Raw genomic sequence first — 21,117 nt, 5'->3', positions numbered from 1 at the left:
GAGAGGTGTGACAGAATGGTGTGCAGGAAGCAGAGAAAAAGTGTTCCCTCGTTTCTATCAAGCAATGACTTTATTCTCTAACTGGGTTGTGAAAGCTCTTCCAGCCTCAGCAGAAGCAAATGTTGGGTACTCCATGGCAAGCTGATGCCAGTCTGGGAACTAACTGTACTTGCTGTTTTGGTTAATGAATGGTTTTGCCTTTTCTGTGTCTGTTTTTCTTTCCACATAGCTAGACAGAATGTGTATATGTAACATTTGTTTGGCTCTGTGACCTTGATATTTTCATTTATTCATAACAGCAATGTGATTTAATTTTTTTAAAAAAATGTTGCAAACATTTGTCAAATCTGCCAAGGAAAATTCTCATTAATAACATTTCAAATGCCTTAAGTGTACTTGATTCCAAGATGTAACAGGCTGCTTCTGGCTAAAAGGGGAAATTTGTGCTCAGCACATCAATGTAACAGGAAGACAATTTTGGTCTCAGTTGTGGAATGTGGAATAATCCATCATTAATTGTTGCCACTCAAACTAATTGTAACATTTCGGTGTCTCACATTTGGATGTTGGGAGTTTCCAAGTGTGCTGGAAAACAGGTAAGAAAGAAATGATGGAAGAAAAAGGGAAAACATTTGAAATAGAATTTGAAAAAAATCCTGAAACCCAAATCCTATAGTTTAATCTCAAAACCTCATGTACTTTGACTCATAACTCAAACATCAGGCCCTTTCTTTGAAGCAGCTTATAATAAATTTAAGACACAGAACACCACAGTCTCTTATAATGGAACTGAGGAATTTCTGTGTGGAAACTATTTGAAGGAATGTCTTAAAAAATGATATCAAGAAATGCAGATGACTTATATGCTTTTCAGCAGCTATTCAATCTATGACCCCTGCTGAGTTGATAAGGAAGAGGCATGTCACAGTTGCAGAAAAAGAAAGAATCATGTGGTAAATCAAATAAGATTTTGGAAATATTCAGTCATGGGAAGGGCATTTTCCTGATGATGTGACCTCATTTCAAACAGTACAGTAACCAGGAGAGAGCTGAAGTGCACGGAAGATGGTACGAGGAAAACGTGCTTATTTTTTGTCACCTTCAACGGCTGTTTTCTGCGTTAGGAAAAAAGAAAATTAAACAACTCCAAAATACTGTACCACCCCTGGCAGTAACCAACAAAGAAGGTTTTGGAAATAATGCTCTCGTCAAATACATTTTAAGGCACTTTAAACAGTTATATCATATTTTTGTGTGTGTAAAAAAATAAAATATGCATCGAAGCAACGTTCACAAATACAAGTCTTCAGAACTGTAAGTACAATCCTGTACATATATACATGGCTGCGGAACGACTGCCTCCTTTGTTATACGGTTGGCCTCATCAATTTCACTCCCTGCAAGAAAGGAAAACATGCCGTTTAGAGTTGGACTGTATCCACGAACAATGTGAGATCATCAATTAACACTAGATAATTTATGCTACAAGGAAGAAGAAGAGGCCTGCCTAGACAGCATTATACAACCCATGATCCAAACTCCTGGATCCAAACAAATTTACCTGCCCACCTCACTGGCCACAGACTCTGGCATGTCCCCTTGCCTGGCGTGGCTACTCATCTCGTCTGCTGTGTGCTAGAAGGTCCCCGTGGGTCTTAGTATTATCAGCAAAGTGGAGGAGACACTCGTGGATACCCTTACGATGGACACTTTCTATTTATTTTGTGGCCGGATGGGATGGCTAAATAATTTTCAAGCCTTCTGGATGACTCCACATTAGCCAGTGGCCCCCTGGTTTGGAGTAATTTCTGTACAAATGGAAAAATGAGTGGTGTTGTCCAGGTTAGTTTCCCTTTTGGACATGCTTCTGTTACTCTGTAGGATAAATCCCAGAGCTTTTAAACATTTAGAAGAACAACTTCATTCTGATTAATTTCCAGTTTACTAGGATTGCATATTATTGATGGAATATTGGGAATTTCAAATAATTTTCTTCATTCTTTGTCAAAATTGATATCTATAAATTCTAGTCTATTGTGTACATACACATTGTTAGCCATGAGCATGAATACAAGTGGAAGTTTTCAAAGGGGAAAAAGAGTAAAAGAAACAATGGTTATTAAACCACTCCTCTAGCAACTCTGTGAAGAAGGCAATGGCACCCCACTCCAGTACTCTTGCCTGGAGAATCCCATGGATGGAGGAGCCTGGTGGGCTGCAGTCCATGGGGTCGCTAAGAGTCGGGCATGACTGAGCGACTTCACTTTCACTTTTTACTTTCATGCATTGGAGAAGGAAATGGCAACCCACTCCAGTGTTCTTGCCTGGAGAATCCCAGGGACGGGGGAGCCTGGTGGGCTGCCGTCTATGGGGTTGCACAGAGTCGGACATGACTGAAGCGACTTAGCAGCAGCAGTAGCAGCAGCAGTAGCAGCAGCAACTCTGAGTGGGAAGCGACCAGCCTGGCGTGGGCCCCAGCACAGAATGCTGTTTGCTCATGTTTTGTTCAGTAACAAGGCGAGTGAAGGTGCTGGAGCGCTACTCTCTCAGAATTCTGGGGACCTAGGGCTCACCTTCTAAAAGCAGTCTTGTAGTAGGGGAGAGCAATTATGACAGCTTGGGATTTATACATACACGCTACTAGATATAAAATGGATAAACAACAAGAACCTACTGTATAGCACAGGAAACTATAGTCAATATCTTATAATAACCACAGGGAGGCCTGGCATGCTGCAGTTCATGGGGTCGCAAAGAGTCGGACATGACTGAGCGACTGAACTGAACTGAACTGAACCTATAATGGCAAAGAATCTGAAAAAGGCTACATATTCTTATTCTTATATGTAATCGAATCGTGTTGCTATACACTTGAAACTAACACAGCACTGTAAATGAACTGCAATAAATTAAATAAAACAATCTTGTGTTTCTGTTCGGAGCATCATCGTGGTGTAGGGGAAAGATCAGGGTGGACAAATAGACCAAGGTTCAAGTCCTAACTCTCGCACTGACTACACTACCCGTATGACTCTGGGCAAGTTGCTCAGCTCTCTGGGCCTAGTTCCCATGTGTTCTGTGGGGACAGCAGAGATTGCTACAAACAGTTGTAGAGAAGCCCAGACTTCAGTGATGATGACAGTGATTGTATCAGCTGGCTTTTGTCAAACACCTGCCACGTAATCCTCCATAACGGCAAAGGGCAGATGTTATCATGAGTCTCAGAGTGGCAGAGACAGGTTCAGAGAAGTGAAGGAACATGGGCAGGGTCACGTGGGCAAGGTGGCAGAACGGGCAGCCAGGCTTGAGGGTCCACACTCTGAATCTGGTGAAGGCTGGACGTGCTGAGCACACATGCAGCTTAACAGGTGGTGGTGGGGCTATTCTGTTTTCAGGACACTTAGGACATGAAACTGAGAGACTTTATTTTCTTGGGCTTCAAAATCACTGCAGATGGTGACTGCAGCCATGAAATTAAAGGACGCTTGCTCCTTGAAAAAGAAAAGCTATGACCAAACTAGACAGTATATTAAAAAGCAAACACATTACTTTGCCGACAAAGGTCTGTCTAATCAAAGCTATGGTTTTTCCAGTAGTCATGTATGGATGTGAGAGTTGGACTATAAAGAAAGCTGAGTGCCGGAGAATTGATGCTTTTGAACTGTGGTGTTGGAGAAGACTCGAGAGTCCCTTGGACTGCAAGGAGAGCCAACCAATCAATCCTAAAGGAAAATCAGTCCTGAATATTCATTGGAAGGACTGATGCTGAAACTCCAATACTTTGGCCACCTGATGAGAATAACTGACTCATTGGAAAAGACTCTGGTGCTGGGAAAGATTGAAGGTAGGAGGAGAAGGGGGTGACAGAGGATAAGATGGTTGGATGGCATCACTGACTTGAAGGACATGAGTGTGAGCAGGCTCTGGGAGTTGGTGATGGACAGGGAAGTCTGGCGTGCTGCAGTTCATGGGGTCGCAAAGAGTTGGACATGGCTGAGTGAGTGAACTGAACTGAAGGACATGACATGGGGCTCTGTCACTGGCTGTCTCCTCCTCCTCCTCATCTCCTGTGACAGCTGCCGCCTTGTAAGTGGGCTGAAAGTAGTCTTGCAAAGTCAGCCGCTGGGAAGGAGTCAGCTCCGTGGGTGCTTCTGCAGTAGGTACTGCGTCTTCATTTCGTATGAGTCACTCACTTTGTTTTATTTTGGGTTTTAATTTTATATATAATTTTGGGCTTCCTGGGTGGTGCTAGAGGTAAAGAACCCTTGTCTCCCAACACAGGAGATGTAAGAGATGTGGGTTCAGTCCCTGGGTTGGGAAGATCCCCTGGAGGAGAATATGACAACCCACTCCTGTATTATTGCCTGGAGAATCCCATGGACAGAGGAGCCTGGAGGGCTACAGTCTACAGGGTCATAAAGAATTGGGCATGAGTGAAGTGACTTAGCACACATAATTTTATAAATCCACAAATATCAAATAAGTAAGAAGGCTTCTGAGCCGAGTGTGGTGAAATTGATATCACTGTGTGGCCTCGTTTGCTACTGAACTCTTATTTAATTCCCAAACACATAGTTTGGCAATATAAAGAAGTTGTGAAGTGTCTGGAAAATTAAAGAGAAAGAGACATTCTAGATAAACCCAAGTGCTATTATGTTTAGAAAAATGTGAAATCAGGACACATGCGAATGAAGAGGCAGGATGAAGAGGCAAAGATGGTGGGCATCTGAGCGGTGGGGCACGTATATTTTGAGTATGTTTACTGAACATTTACTCCACTGTAATATGCCCTTCAACATGAGCAAATTAAAAACGGCTTTTAAAAACTGCATTTTAAGTATCATCGTGCTTTTATAACAATGTAGAACAATTGGTCCTCAGCTCGCTTGTTCAAATTGAAATGGATTAATGCATCATTATTATTGAATTTAGTTAAGAAAATGTGTACTTGAGAACAAGGTTATATGTGCAAATGCTAACATGTATAAATGGCTAAGATTCAGAAATAGCATTTCAATGTGACTTGGATCCAAAGAAGATCCTTCTAGAGTCTCACCTTCTGCCTTGACACCATCCAGGACTTTATTGTTGGCACGAGCACGCTTCCCAGGAGGATCTGCACCGGGTGGTAGATGAGCAAGGGGACGGATATTAAAGAGAGGTACTCGTGGCCTGCGAACACGATCTTCAGCATTGGGATTCCTGATGAACAAAGAGGACGGAAAACCCAGAGGCAAATTCAGTCTGTCATCAAACTAAAGACACAGGCCGTTAAAGCTGGACATGGGCACGCACCATCCTCCCCCTGTGGATATTCACGGAACCAAACAGGGAACCTCTCGAATGAATCACCAAACCTTTCCATCTTCCTTTTACTATGTAAAGCTCGAAGCTTTAGAAGAGATTAAAACTGAAAAGGGGGTCAGTTCAAGGGCACCGGTAATTCTCACTGCCTGTCTAACAAGGAGAGGAGGGAAGACAGTGTGGAAGAGAGTTGCTTTAGAAGACTGAGGCATACTGGTAGAGGTTAAAAATGGGTCATTTGCTTACCAGTAAAACACTCCACTGGTCTTTATGGAGGCCTGCTAGACACCATTTCAAAGCACCTAAGTTCACTTAGGGGCTGAAAGGATTTGATAAGATAAAGAGGAGGGTACTTTAGCCAAAGAGACAGTCATAAAGGCTTTGCCCACTCTTTCGGCCAAGAAGCTCAAAGCGCTTTAAGCAGTATTATGTATGGCAGATGAACATTCTAAAATCTGTGCTGAGTGATTAAACCCCACAGTGAAGGTCTTACTGGTACTTAGGTAAATGAATAGTACTACTAAATGAGTCTGCGGCTCTATTGTACCCATGGCAAAGCACGCAGAGTTTGTAAGTACCCACCTAGCATGTGTACCTATTAAGCTTCTATAACAGAATTCAGACTCCGGTGATTTGACTGTTACCACCAATTGCTTTAATGTGACCCAGTCATCAGAAGATTGTTCTGTCATCAGTTTTGCACATCAGTTTTGTCATCTGAACAGCTTTAAGAGCTTAGCTTTCTTTTCATTTCTTTGAGAACAGCCACTGAAAAGGAACCAAGCTCCTAAACACATGCAATGATGGCCCATAAATAACATTTTATTATAACCCGGTGAGGAAAGCTCTGCTTTTTCAATTATTTTTACCTTCTAATAAATTTCAAACCTTTATGCAAAAATGTATTTCATGGCTGCTTTCTTTTTCATAGCCTCGCATATCATTGCCATCAACTGCAAACACTTAACTCTTCCCAAACAATGTCTCTCCCGAAGCTCCAAATGTTTAATCTTGCACAGTTTCTGTCTTCTCACTAATATAAAGAACAAAGGAGCTTTGTTTTTGAATGTAATATGCTTAATTCATTTATTGGATTTGAATTTGCAACATCCAATCTTACGGTTCCAGAAAGTTATTACAATGAGAAACGAAGAAGATCTAAACATATATTCTTCCTATTTTTGGAAAAGGCTATTACTTTTTTTTTGGCTGCTCTGGATCTTCGTTGTGGTGCTGAGGCATGTAGGATCTTAGTTCCCTGGCCAGGGATCGAACTTGCGTCCCTGGCATTAGAAGGTGGATTCTTAACCACTGAACCACCAGGGAAATTCTCAGGCGAGGTTATCTGGCCCAAAAGGATGATGTGAACGAGTTGGAGGGTAGGGTGGAGTAACAGCAGGGCATAAAGGGAGCAAATGATATAAATATGGAAGTATTTGTTCCTAAAAGTGATCAGAGCAGGGATTTCTTACTCAAAATTCAAGGCCCATGGCTGCTGGGCTAAATCACCTGAGTTCCACTTTCTTGGCTACACTCAGGCAGGCTCTGTGACCTTCTTCAGTAAGCCAAAGCAGGTTCACAGCTACAGTCGCAGAGCTCCCTCTCCAGTAAGCAAGACACACAAGGTATCATAATGGAAAGGACCTCAGCAGCTCACTGGAGTGCAATGAAAAGATAACAGTAATGATGACAACAATGTTTCTGTGTGCGGTGGGCGCTTAACTAGATGCCAGGTGCTGTCAAGGGCTCTCCCGTATGAATGAAATGCCGAGAGGCTGGATAACTTTCCCAAGAGGTGGGGTCTTTACTGCAATCCAGGTCCCCTGGGTTTCCAGTTCTCTGTGTCAGGCTGGGGTCAAGGCCTCTGAGGTCTTCAAGACGTCCTGGGGATGGTGGCTCCATGAAGCAGAACAGGACCTGGGCTGCAAAGAGCTCTCCGATCCAGAGTCTTTTTGGGACTCTCTCCCCTCGGGTTCCTCCCAGGAGTGCTCCAGGGCAGCAGACCTTGGACTCCCCTGCTTCTCACAGGGGTGTTCTTGTGATTTCACATCAACCAGGAGCTCAGTAACTGTGAGGCCTAGTCTCATAGCTGCAAGGGAACTCCAGATGGAAGTTGACTTCCAGAAGCTTCCAGAGTACACCTGACCTTCTACCTCCTGTAGTCCCTAGTACCAATGCGTGTGAAGTTCTCTTCTGGCCCGGGCTGGTTCTTCAGCTCTTTCATTTAATCTTCCAACAGACTCCTCCGTACATATTTGCTGACGGGGTTGGGATTCTGCAAACATCACTCCTCCTCATCACGTCATGGCTCCCTTCATTGTTCTGCCCAGAGAGGGCACCACAGGAAGTCTGGAGAAGGGGCAGGTGCCTGGGGGTTAGCCCCAGTGGATAGCCCCTTATGCCCCATCCTAGGAAGGCTGACCTTCATTTCCTCTCCAGACTTCTACTGATAGGTTCTGAGATCTCCAGCTTCTTCCTTTATTCCCCCAGCTCCGGCTATTCATTGTCCCCTCTCCACTTTCCAGTTTTCCAGCTGTTTAATTGTCCCTGGGTGGATGGGCTGGTGCGTTTGCCCGACTCACCCTGGAGACACAGATGCTCTCTCACTCTGCCTGGCACCCCAGCCATCTACCTCCAGAGAGGGTTCTACCATGACTGGCAGCTGCTGTAGCCGTTTGTCAAACAAAGCAGGGAATTCCCTTCACCACTCTGTGAGCCTGCAGTTCCTTCTGGTTAACTGTTTGTTTGGGTGTGCCAGGTCTCACTTGTGACACATGGGATCTACAATCGTCATTGCAGCTTGCAGGATCTTTAGATGAGGCATGTGAGATCTAGTTCCCTAACCAGGGATCAAACTTAGCCCCCCTGCATTGGAAGCGTGGAGTCTCAGCCACTGGGCCACCAGTGAAGTCTCTCATTCTTGTTCATTGTTAATCAGATTTCTTATCGCCACTCTTCCTGGTGACTGTTAAAAATATGATTGAAAATAAAATCAGAGAGGAAAACCTGGCTTCCGAAGAAGAGGGTCAGGTGCCTCTGCTGTGTCTTGTCACCCTCTCACGGTGGATTCCCGACAGGCTAGTCCCTGCATTAAAGGACCGAGGCTCCAGAGTCAAGCTCTTTGTTTTGGGAACCTTTCTGTCCCCTCGGTCTGGAATGCTCCCTTACTTCTCAATCATCTGGAGTCACTTTCCTTTTCAATCATTAGTGTCTTTGCCATCTCCTCTGTGTCTGTGTGTCTTTCCCATGCTTCCTTCAGTTTCTCCCTGTCTGCCCTTCTGGCCCCAAGTCAGTAGCTTCTGCTCAGTGCCTTTTCATTTTCTCAAGAGTCAGAGTAGAAAGAGAAGCTGGGAGGAGCAAGTAAGGGGAGGAGAATTAGCTTCTCCACGCCCGAGTGGTCCAGGCAGTGGCCACAGTCACTTGGAAGCAGTGAGCTAATTTATGACCTCTGTTCTCGGGCCTCCTGGCTGGGTTCCAGCACTGTCAGGATGAACACTGGAAGTGCAACAGAGAGCTTCCCAGCACCGGCCACTGCACTTCCCACCCTGCGATTTCTGTCACCTGGCCACGAATTCGGCAAAACTTGATCTTCAAGTCAAACCAGAGAACATGGGCTAGATCTCATTTCCCAGAAGCCCATGTAATGCACCGCCCTTTCATCCTCTTCACCCACCCTTTTAATAGTTCACCCCATCACTCATTCATTCATTCAACAAGCACTCGCTGAACATTAACTACAGCACGTGACAAAGCTTCACTAAGGAGGCTCAGCAGCCCCTGGGTGACCACGCATACCTCCTCCCCCTAACCTTCCTTCAGGGCACGGTGGGCCTCACCTGTGCCCCACACACACTCCCCAAACCGGGCTCTCTGCCTTCAGGCTTGTCTTGTGCAGGGTATTTTCTCGTCAGGAGCCAGACTGAGTACAAACCCCTCTGTGGCTCACCACCCGGCCCCTCGACTCCCCCTGTGCTCCAGCCACCGGGAGCGCGGTACCCTCTCCTCCTAGCTCTGCCCCTGCCCTCCACCCCAGGCTCAAGAGGCTCGCCTCTTGATCTTTGCCAATGAGCTCTTTTTTTGCCCAGAATTCTTGTCACCCACTTCTTGACCTGCCCAATCTTTAAGCCCTCAGTTCCCAAACTTGCCTCCTCAGGGAAGTCATCCTTATTGCCTCAAGCCTCCTTTCTGCTCTAGGCTTACCCAGCTGAGGTGCATTCCAGCCTAGCATTTGCTGATTTATTATTACTGCTTGCTTCGTGTGTGTGTGTGTGTGTGTGTGTGTGTGTGTGTGTGTATGTGACCCTTACTAAGCTGTGGGCTTTTTAGGGTCAGCGACTGTTTCGCCTTCATCTCTGAGCACCTTAGAGCTCAGAAGGAGAGTGCTGAAGGATTGGAATTGTGCTAATCCAGACCCCGTCATAAAGTTACTGTGTAGACTATCACTCCATTTTCACTCCATTCATTAACTAGGGAGAAAAAAAGGGGCAATAATTTCAAAAAAACCAAACAAACTTACTCGAAAGAGTTTTCTTTTTCAAGTAAAACTTAAATATAGGACTCTTTTCATCTTGCGATCAGTGCAGTAATATAAATGAAGCAAATTAATTTTAATGCTCCCAGGTACTGATTCTGTGTCACTGTGGTTGACAGGATCCGACTAGACTATATGAGATGGCGTTTGACTTTATGGAAGTGAACACCATGCGTGCATTTACAATTTTACAGGGACTTTAAGCTGTCATGCTGAAAAATGTTTATAAAACATTAATCAAAAAATGCCTCTTTAATACAATGCATTGTCTGAAAGATGTTAGAAGGCGCATATTGTAAATGGATTCTTTTTCTGACTAAAGTAATTTCCACCAAAAGCATTTCCCCACTGCTCTACAACTACACTGTGTGGAGAGATAAAGAGCACTTTCTCCGCACATTACTACCTGCTCCAAACACTTGGGAAATCACTAATGTACAGCGTGCCATATTTCCATGTCACACATGACACATTCGTCTAAAATTATCCAACAGACTTTGACACTGCGGCATATTCCATAAGCAGAGCTTTCAACTGACATCTGCCAAGTAAGAACTTCAAGTGCGAGCTTTCTTCTTCTAACAAGCAAGTAAGGGGTTTCTTTTATCCTATACCCAGGATGGGAAGGATAAAACAATACATACCAGAACAAGTGGGGTTTTCTTTCCCCTATTTGGAACATGTTTATTTTATGTTCTCTGAATTAGAACATTCCCTTTGTATCAGTGTTCTAAGTTTTAACAGTTACCTCTTTCTACTGGATGGATGGTCTTTAAATTTTTCCTGAGAAATACTTTTTTTTCCCCCTAGATTAAATATGGACCTTTATATAGAAGGCTGCTCTATGACTCAAAATATAAAAACCATTTACTGGGACTTCCCTGATGGCCCAGTGGCTAATACCCCTCGCTCCACTGCAGGGGGCCTGGGTTCTATCCCTGGTGGGGGAGCTAGATTCCGTATGTTGCAACTAACAGTTCGCATGCAACTGAAAACTGGCATGGCCAAATAAAGAAAAGACAAAAACCATCTACTTTACGTAGTTGTTCAGAGTCTGCTTGTAGTTGCATGCCCTCTCACCATCTACTCATTCTTTCACTCCATCCCTCCATCATTCATTCAAGAAATACTCTCTGGGCTTCCGCTATATGTGCGGTACTGTTCCTAGTGCTGAGGACATAAAGAGAAATAACACAGACCAGAGGCCTGCCTTCTTGGGACCTGCTTTCTGTAGCTTTTGCCCCGATGACCTTGGCTTCCCTTCTGAGTGCAGGGCTGGCACACGCTTACCTGGTTTCTACAGCTCAGAGTTTGGGGCTCATCTTTGACTAGCTCCAGCTGTCTTTTGACTTGTAGATCAAGTCACCGAGTTCTGGACAGTCTTTTCTCCATCTAGCGCTGTCCTCCCTCAGTCTTCACGGCCACCTTCCTAATTCAGTTCCTCATAAAATCAAGCCAAATGACTCTCGGCCTCCTGACAGAACCCCCTGTCTTCAGACTCTTCCCTTCATCAATCCTACAAACCACAGCCAGATTAATCTTCCCAAGACCCACATTAATTAAAGCCAAGACCCTGCTCAAGAATGACAGTGCCTTTCCAGTACCCATTCATCAAATCCTCTATCCTTTCAACACCAATAGAGGAGGATTACGACACTGCCATTTTGTAAGGGCTTTGTTTGCATTATCTCATTTAATCCTTACAACAGCCCTAAGAAGCAAGTGGCGATTTCCCTGATGAAACGCAAGGCAACTGAGAGTTAGAATGACCTGCCTAACATCATACATTGGTTAGGTGGTAGAGGCAGAATTAGACAATGGATTACTTTTTATTCTTAACCTTATTTTTTTTTATTGGAGTATAATTGCTTTCCAATATCATGTTGGTTTCTGCTGTACCACAAAGTGAATCAGCTCTGTGTGTACACAGATCCCCTCCCTCTTGGACCTCTCTCCTACCCCCTCATCCCAGCCCTCTGGGTCATCACTGGGCACTGAGCTGAGCTCCCTGTGTTGCACAGCAGCTTCCCACTAGCCAGCTATTTTACACACAGTAGTGCACATATGTCAAGGCTCCTCTCTATTTCGTCCCACCCTCCTTCCCCGCTGTGTCCGCATGTATGTTCTCTACATTAACTCCCAGTTGCCAATTGCTGTCACTGGCTCAGGCCTAGCACGTGTCTTTGTGAATGCTGAGCCCCTGCCTAGATCTTGTCCTTTCTTTCTGGGTGACTAAATTCTATGGGTTCCCCATGAAGGTGAGCTTCCTACTGATTTCTTGAAGCCTCTCTTCCTAATTGTGTTAGAGGACCCACTGACTGACACCACCCATCCTGGCCAGGCAAGACAGTAACCACTTACATGAGTTATTTTACAACAGGAGTTCCTGGTAAGGAACTTGGAACTAACAAGCTACCACCTACCAGAAGAATTCAGGAAAGGTCAAAAGGAGAGAAGAGACTCCAGTCCATATGTTCTAACAATCTCCCAGAATCCTCCTCACTGCAATCCATCTTGGCTAAATGATACGTGCACCACCAGGAAGGACCCCGAGTCAGAATGATTGGCTACAGACAACCCGGAAACTAACTGCATCACCATAAAACCCGAGACTCTGAGCCATGTGGCAGAGCGGTCGCCCTGGGTTCCCTTGCCCTCCTGCTCTCTGCCTGGGCGCCCCTACCCAATAAAGTCTTGGCTTTGTCAGCATGCGTGTCTCACTGGACAACTCATTTCTGAGTGTTAGACAAGAGGCCACTCTTGGGCCCTGGAAGGGGTCCCTTTTCTTGCAACAATTGCATCCCATAAATTTAGCATTTGCTTATGATGCCATGATTTTCTTTTGCACAAGTTTTGTTTCCCTCTGGACATCGGCAAAGTCCGATGTCCTGCAGTATTTAAGCACAGGTGCACGCGGGTGTGCTCAGTCGTGTCCAGCTCTTTGCAACCCTATGGACAGTATACTGCAAGGCTCCTCTGTCCATGGGATTTTCTAGGCAAGAACACTGGATTGTGGGGCCATTTCCTTCTCTAGGAGATGTTCCCGACCCAGGGATTGAACCAGCATCTCCTGCCTCTCCTGTACTGCAGGCAGATTCTTTACTGCTGAGCCCCCACTCAATACGTGAATGATTGATCATTTAAGAACAGGATGAAGCAATGTTTCCCATTGAAAAAGCCTGAACAAGAACAAATACTAGTTGCTTTACTGAACTATAAAGAGAATCATTTACACATTCCTCCAGGAGGAGGTTGTATTTCACAGGAGAAATATATATTCGATATGGTAGGAAGAAGAGAAACTGAACTAACCACAGAACCCAAACTTTGAAATGAGCATTGAGTTATGGAGTAGGAGAGGAAATATATTGAAAAATGTCCTTTGTGTCTTTTGAATTTATTTCACTTACTTTCCCACTTCCCTAAGAGAGAGTATACTCCAATCACCTGGATCATTTCCTGTCTTTCAGAGATTCATTCGCCTGAATTCACTTGACTTGTTTTCCATTTAAATGCTTTCTCAGACTTTCCAGGGAGTTTTGAAGAGAGCTGCAGGCGAATCTGGAATCCAGTTGCTTCGCTCTCTAGTTGTCATGGAGATTTCCCACTTTTGTTCACTTTGTTCTTAGTTAGAAACATCCATAATGTTACTCTTCAAATGTCCTACACATTGTTATTTGAATTCTATCTCTTCCTCCTTTGTGAATCTCTCAGCTTAAAAGCCCATGTTTGTCTTTAAGAGTCACTGGGATACATGGTCTCCCCATCATAATGTAATCCAAGAAGGCCATTCTTTTTCCAGCATCACTAAATGCCAGTCTGGGTCCCCCTCTCCAACACATACACACACACACACACACACACACATTTTCTCTTCAGAGACAAATGCTCACAGAAAGTCAAACTCATTGATGCTGATTTATTCTAACCACTAAAGTGAAAGTGAAAGTGAAGTTGCTCAGTTGTGTCCGACTGTTTGCAACCCCATGGACTGTAGCCTCCTCTGTCTATGGGATTTTCCAGGCAAGAGTACTGGAGTGGGTTGCCATTTCCTTCTCCAGGGGATCTTCCCGACCCAGGGATCAAACCCAGGTCTCCCACATTGTAGGCAGATGCTTTACCATCTGAGCAACCAACAAAGGGGCAATTATGTGCCATTTATAGAACATGAAATGATGATTCCAAAATAATTTGATTAGAAAAGACTTTCAGGATTATCCTAAAGCAAGCTAATTTTCAGTTAACATAGCTATTGCTTCATACAGAGGTTTATAATTTATTATGTCCAGTAGCCTACAGGAGGCAGTACAGTGTAGTTGTTAGGAAGGCTGATACAAGATACAAGAGGGCCCTGAGTGGAATCCCACGCCTACCACTTATCACCTTGTTACTCTCATCGGGCAAGTGACTGAACCTCAGTTTTCAGGTCTGTAAAATGTACCTACTTTGTAGGTTTTTTTCCCCTTAATAGACAGAAATGAAACAGTACACAATGTCTGGTAAGTAGTAAGTCTTCAGACACTATTCCAGGTGCAGTAAATAATTCTTGCCTAGAAAATCTCATGGACAGAGAAGCCTTGAACCAGCTCCACCTGGAGCCCCTGCCTTCAAGGAGCTCATGTTCTTGCTCACTGACCCAGGAGAGATGACAGAGAGTGCTGGGCCAGAGCAAACACCACCCAACCACAGAATCACGGCACAGGGCAGTGAGGAAGTGCAGCACTGCCATCTAGGAAAAAAGCTGATGGGCAAAACGGATGCAGTGAGCATCTGGGTTATTCTAATTTTTGTCTCTCTTTTAGAGTGAGTAGAAAGAACGGCAACCCACTTCCAGGTTGGTGGGTATGGCTTGGCCTGCCGTCCATCAGAGAAAGGCTCACCAGATTAGTCAAGAGTCATCCTCAGGTATGGCCTGTGGGAGCAGGTGGGGTTTAGTCTGCACAGCCCTCAGCATTACATTATGTTCCTACTTCTGGCTTGCCTAGGATGTCCCCTGAAACCCATTCAGAACATTCTAAAGGCTAGCAAGTCCACCTCCTACAGATTCCCTTAGGAAGGCAGACAGGATGTCATGGAATTATGTGACTTGCTCTCATTCACGCCCATCTAAATGACTGGTCTTTTGCTCAAGTTCTCCAAAGTATTTTATTTTAGTATTTACTCATTTTTATTTATTTGGCTATACTGGGTTTTAGTTGTGGCGCTTGGGATCTTCAATCTTTGTTGAAGCATGCAGGATCTTTAGCTGTGGCATGTGGGATCTAGTTCCTGATCGGGGATCAAACTCGGGCTCCCTGCATTAGGAGCATGGAATCTTAGCCACTGGACCACCAGGCAAGTCTGATGATTTACATTTTATGTGCTTCCCTGTTCTTTTCCTGTCATTCTATCTGTAACTGAAAACCATCAGGACTTCCTTAAGATATATATTTTTTTAATGTGGACCATAGCTAAAGTCTTTATTGAATTTGTTACAAGGTGGCTTATATTGTTTATGTCATGGTGCTTTGACTCTGAGGCATGTGGGATCTTAACTCCCTGGTCAGAGATGGAACCCACGTCCCCTGCATTGGAAGGTGCAGTCTTAATCACTGGATCACCAGGGAAGTCCCATCACCATCAGAACTTCTGTTGTTGCTTTCTGAACCACAGAAGAAAAGATTTTTGTCCTTCATGTAGAAGGCGACATCTAAAATGACATACAACTAAATAATATATGCAAATAAGAGCTCTCTAGTTTTCTCAGCGTCCCAGAGATGGGTTCAGGGAATCCACATAGATGAGGGCATTTCCAAATCACTGAACACAAATGCGACATCAGCAGCACCTAGAGGATGGCTAACAACCCCCTTGGCTGGACCTTTGACAGAAAAACAGGACAATCTTATACCAGTTTCACAGGTAAGTACAAGTGGAATTTTAATTTCCAACCTCTGAGGCCTGAAAAGCCTCCTATGGTTATCTCTGTAGATGGCATACAAGACGGAAAGGGACGTGTGGAAATCTACATGGGGGGTTTTGGCCACGTGCTTCAACCAACTAGACCCAAACATCCCATCTGCAGTCTTTACAGGGCTCTCCTACTACCCCCCCCTTGACACTTAGGAAGACTCAGAGTTCCACTTCTTTTCATGTAAGTCAGCTGTTATTTGGCTATGCTAAGTGTAAGTCGATGTTTTTGTTAAACTTTCCTAGTTCCCTTACTGAACTATAAAGAGAATCATTTACACATTCCTCCAGGAGAAGGTTGTATTTCATAGGAGAAATATATATTTGATATGTTCATTGGAACGACTGATGTTGAAGCTGAAATGCCAATACTTTGGCCATGTGATGTGAAGAACTGACTCATTTGAAAAGACCCTGATGCTGGGAAAGAGTGAAGGCAGGAGGAGAAGGGGACGGACGACAGAGGATGAGATGGTTGGATGGCATCACCGACTCAATGGACATGAGTTTGACTAAACTCCGGGAGTTGGTGATGGACAGGGAGGCCTGGCGTGCTGCAGTCCTTGGATCTGCAAGACACGACTGAGCGACTAAACTGAACTGAAGTTTAAGTCAATGTTTTTGTTAAACTTTCCTAGTTGCTTTACTGAACTATAAAGAGAATCATTTACACATTCCTCCAGGTGAAGGTTATATTTCATAGGAGAAATATATATTTGATATGGTATAGAGAGAAACTGGACTAACCATGGAACCCAAACTTTGAAATGAGTATTGAGTTGTGGAGTAGGAGAGGAAATACACTGAAAAACGTCCTTTGTGTCTTTTGAACTTGTTTCACTTAATTTCCTACTTCCCTGTAGATGGCGTACAAGAGATCTATCCTTCACATTTCAAAACCAGAATTCAAACAAATAACATTTTATATATTATAAAACATATACCATCTAAGTGTTAGTTGCTCAGTCGTGTCTGACTCTTTGTGACCCAACGGACTGTAGCCCACCAGGCTCCTCTGTCCATGGAATTCTCCAGGCAAGAAGAATACTGTGTAGGTTGCCATTCCCCTCCCCAGGGGATCTTCCTGACTCAGGGATCGAACCCGATCTCCTGCATTGAAGATGGATTCTTTACTGGCTGAGCCACCAGGGAAGCCCTATAAAATATATTCTATAATAATATATAAAAATATACCTCCCTTTATCCAAAAGGGAGAGTTAGGCCTAGAAGAGCAGTAAAATGACGAAATACAAGGCTACAAATGGAAAGTCTTGAGGCCATTACTAAGAGAGAAGAACAATCTCTCCAGTAATTTTAGTCATCCCGTCTCCGGGAGGACTTCAGAAGCTGTACCTGGAGTTCACGGACTTTTTGGCCTTTATCTGTATGTTGGCAGGTGGAATACAGACTGCAGAAAAATCATTATTGGGTTGGCCAAGAAAGTTGGTTCAGATTTTTCCGTTACATTGTATGGAAAACCCCAAGCGACTATTTTGGCCAACCCAATACACAGGGCTTACTCTGGGTCAGGCAGACGATATTCTGCGTGTGCCAACATCAGCTCATTCACTCCTCATATCTATAATGTGAGTGAGGCTACTGTTATTATCTCCACTTTTCAGATGAGAAAACAGAGGCCGCAGATGAGTAAAAATCTTCCCAAGGCTATGCACAGCGAGCGACAGGGTATAGCTGGGATGTGAACACAGGCGGACAGGTCCCCAGTTCTGTGTCCTCCACCACCCTACATGCCTAAAATGGTGATCTGGAAGAACACCCAGGAACCGGAGAGAAAGAGATGTTCGATGATGTTAACACAGAATAATGGAGGGTGAAAAACCCAAGGAAAAGAGTATTTACACAAGAAAGGTCTGCAAAGAAGAGAGAGATTCCCTTTGACAGAGGAGCTTAGAGAACCAGCCTTTAGTCACTTTGAATAAAAGTTGGTCGATGACCATTTTCTGATCATTTTCCAGCCCAATCGGAAAATGAAAGACTGTATTTTAGCCTTCAATCACCTGGGCTGTAATCCTACCTGTAATCCTGGGCTGAAAGTTTTATGTAAATAAAGATGCAAGAAAAGACCCAAATGAGTAGCTGGTGTTATTTCTGTTTTGAAACTGGTATGTTCTGATTGGAAAAGATGTTTAATGAATGGCCTGAGCTGGCTCACCAGATGCTGACAATGAAACATTTAACTCTGCCAATAGAAGGTTTCAGCCTCGGAAGATTAGGCACACCCTCACCTGTCTGACAGCATTGTAGGAGCAATTAGCAGACAGGAATTCAAGAGTGTATTAAAGAGCTGAAACCTTGGAGGCTTCATTCAGATGCCAGCGATGGCTTCTGGGAGGGGTCACCATATTCATGGAGACAGGTGGGAAGGAAGTAGTGGGAACTTACTGTTTTCCCTTTCTCGGCTGTGAAGGAAGAGCCATTTGTCTTCTAAAGAGAAGAATGTGCCTAATGTTCAATATCACAGGATGTGAAACCTCAAAAATACAACGAGAATTTCACATGACAAAAATAACATACGGTCATCAGCAGAGATGTAACATGGTCACCAACACAGAACTGGCCCCATCTGATTGGCTCTGGGAAGCTTTGCCTAGTTTCACAGATTTTTTAAAAAGATATGTTTTTATATAATGAAGAAAAACACTTGGAACATTTTAAGTGTGAGCCAATGAGAGGTTGGGAGAAGGCAATGGCAACCCACTCCAGTACTCTTGCCTGGAAAATCCCATGGACGGAGGAGCCTGGTGGGCTACAGCCCATGGGGTTGTGAAGTCAGACACGACTGAGTGACTTCACTTTCACTTTTCACTTTCCTGCATTGGAGAAGGAAATGGCAACCCACTCCAGTGTTCTTGCCTGGAGAATCCCAGGGACGGGGGAGCCTGGTGGGCTGCCGTCTATGAGGTCCCACAGAGTCGGACTGAAGTGACTTAGCAGCAGCAGCAATGAGAGGTTGATGTATGTGACAGGCACTTTCACATTCTGCCACAGCTTCCACACCCTAAATTTAGTTTTCCCTAAGGAGCGGCGGCTGTGCGGGCACAGGAGGGCCTAGAGGAGCCATCCCACGTTGAAGGTCAGGAAGGGCGGCGGTGAGGAGATACCCCTCATCCAAGGTAAGGAGCAGTGGCTCCGCTTTGCTGCAGCAGCCGTGAAGAGATACCCCACGCCCAAGGTAAGAGAAACCCAAGTAAGATGGTAGGTGTTCCAAGAGGGCATCAGAGGGCAGACACACTGAAACATACTCACAGAAAACTAGTCAATCTAATCACACTAGGACCACAGCCTTGTCTAACTCAAGGAAACTAAGCCATGCCCGCGGGGCAACCCAAGACGGGCGGGTCATGGTGGAGAGGACTGACAGAATGTGGTCCACTGGAGAAGGGAATGGCAAACCACTTCAGTATTCTTGCCTTGAGAACACCATGAACAGTATGAAAAGACAAAATGATATAGGATACTGAAAGAGGAACTCCCCAGGTCAGTAGGTGCCCAATATGCTACTGGAGATCAGTGGAGAAATAACTCCAGAAAGAATGAAGGGATGGAGCCAAAGCAAAAACAATACCCAGGTGTGGATGTGACGTGATAGAAGCAAGGTCTGATGCTGTAAAGAGCAATATTGCATAGGAACCAGGAATGTCAGGTCCATGAATCAAGGCGAATTGGAAGTGGTCAAACAAGAGATGGCAAGACATTCTAGGAATCAGCGAACTAAATGGACTGGAATGGGTGAATTTAACTCAGATGACCATTATATCTACTACTGCGGGCAGGAATCCCTCAGAAGAAATGTAGTAGCCATCATGGTCAACAAAAGAGTCTGAAATGCAGTACTTGGATGCAGTCTCAAAAACGACAGAATGATCTCTGTTCGTTTCCAAGGCAAACCATTCAATATCATGGTAATCCAAGTCTATGCCCCAACCAGTAATGCTGAAGAAGCTGAAATTGAATGGTTCTACAAAGACCTACAAGACCTTTTAGAACTAACACCCGAAAAAGATGTCCTTTTCATTCTAGGGGACTGGAATGCAAAAGTAGGAAGTCAAGAAACACCTGGAGTAACAGGCAAATTTGGCCTTGGAATGCGGAATGAAGCAGGGCAAAGACTGATAGAGTTTTGCCAAGAAAATGCACTGGTCATAGCAAACACCCTCTTCCAACAACACAAGAGAAGACTCTACACATGGATATCACCAGATGGTCAACACCAAAATCAGATTGATTGTATTATTTGCAGCCAAAGATGGAGACTCTATACAGTCAACAAAAGCAAGACCAGGAGCTGACTGTGGCTCAGATCATGAACTCCTTATTACCAAATTCAGACGTAAATTGAAGAAAGTAGGGAAAACCGCTAGACCATTCAGGCATGGCCTAAATTAAATCCCTTATGATTATACAGTGGAAGTGAGAAATAGATTTAAGGGCCTAGATCTGATAGATAGAGTGCCTGATGAACTATGGACAGAGGTTCGTGACATTGTGCAGGAGACAGGGATCAAGACCATCCCCATGGAAAAGAAATGCAAAAAAGCAAAATGGCTGTCTGGGGAGGCCTTACAAATAGCCGTGAAAAGAAGAGAGGCGAAAAGCAAAGGAGAAAAGGAAAGATATAAGCATCTGAATGCAGAGTTCCAGAGAATAGCAAGAGATAAGAAAGCCTTCTTCAGCGATCAATGCAAAGAAATAGAGGAAAACAACAGAATGGGAAAGACTAGAGATCTCTTCAAGAAAATCAGAGATACCAAGGGAACATTTCATGCAAAGATGGTCTCAATAAAGGACAGAAATGGTCTGGACCTAACAGAAGCAGAAGATATTAAGAGGTGGCAAGAATACACAGAAGAACTCTACAAAAAAGATCTTCACGACCCAGATAATCATGATGGTGTGATCACTCATCTAGAGCCAGACATCCTGGAATGTGAAGTCAAGTGGGCTTTAGAAAGCATCACTACGAACAAAGCTAGTGGAGGTGATGGAATTCCAGTTGAGCTATTTCAAATCCTGAAAGATGATGCTGTGAAAGTGCTGCACTCAATATGCCAGCAAATTTGGAAAACTCAGCAGTGGCCACAGGACTGGAAGTGGTCAGTTTTCATTCCAGTCCCAAAGAAAGGCAATGCCAAAGAATGCTCAAACTACCGCACAGTTGCACTCATCTCACATGCTAGTAAAGTAATGCTCAAAATTCTCCAAGCCAGGCTTCAGCAATACGTGAACTGTGAACTTCCAGATGTTCAAGCTGGTTTTAGAAAAGGCAGAGGAACCAGAGATCAAATTGCCAACATCTGCTGGATCATGGAAAA

The 21,117-nt window shown here is 44.3% G+C and overlaps 1 protein-coding gene across 1 annotated transcript in view; it reads right to left on the bottom strand.

Moving 5' to 3' along the window:
- Positions 1 to 1,367: 1,367 nt before the first annotated feature.
- The window catches only part of SLC10A7 (solute carrier family 10 member 7), a 303,023-nt gene continuing 283,273 nt past the window's right edge, over positions 1,368 to 21,117 (bottom strand). Inside the window, exons 11-12 of the mRNA XM_052654844.1 lie at positions 5,057 to 5,202; positions 1,368 to 1,397 (exon numbers count right to left, since the gene is read on the bottom strand). Of these exons, the coding sequence (XP_052510804.1) occupies positions 1,368 to 1,397; positions 5,057 to 5,202 (176 nt within the window). The remainder of the gene's footprint in view (positions 1,398 to 5,056; positions 5,203 to 21,117) is intronic.

Source organism: Budorcas taxicolor, chromosome 17 (assembly GCF_023091745.1).
Source record: "Budorcas taxicolor isolate Tak-1 chromosome 17, Takin1.1, whole genome shotgun sequence".
Lineage (NCBI taxonomy): Eukaryota > Metazoa > Chordata > Mammalia > Artiodactyla > Bovidae > Budorcas > Budorcas taxicolor.
The sequence above is the reverse complement of the archived record's forward strand: the minus strand, read 5'-3'. Positions and strand labels throughout refer to the sequence as shown.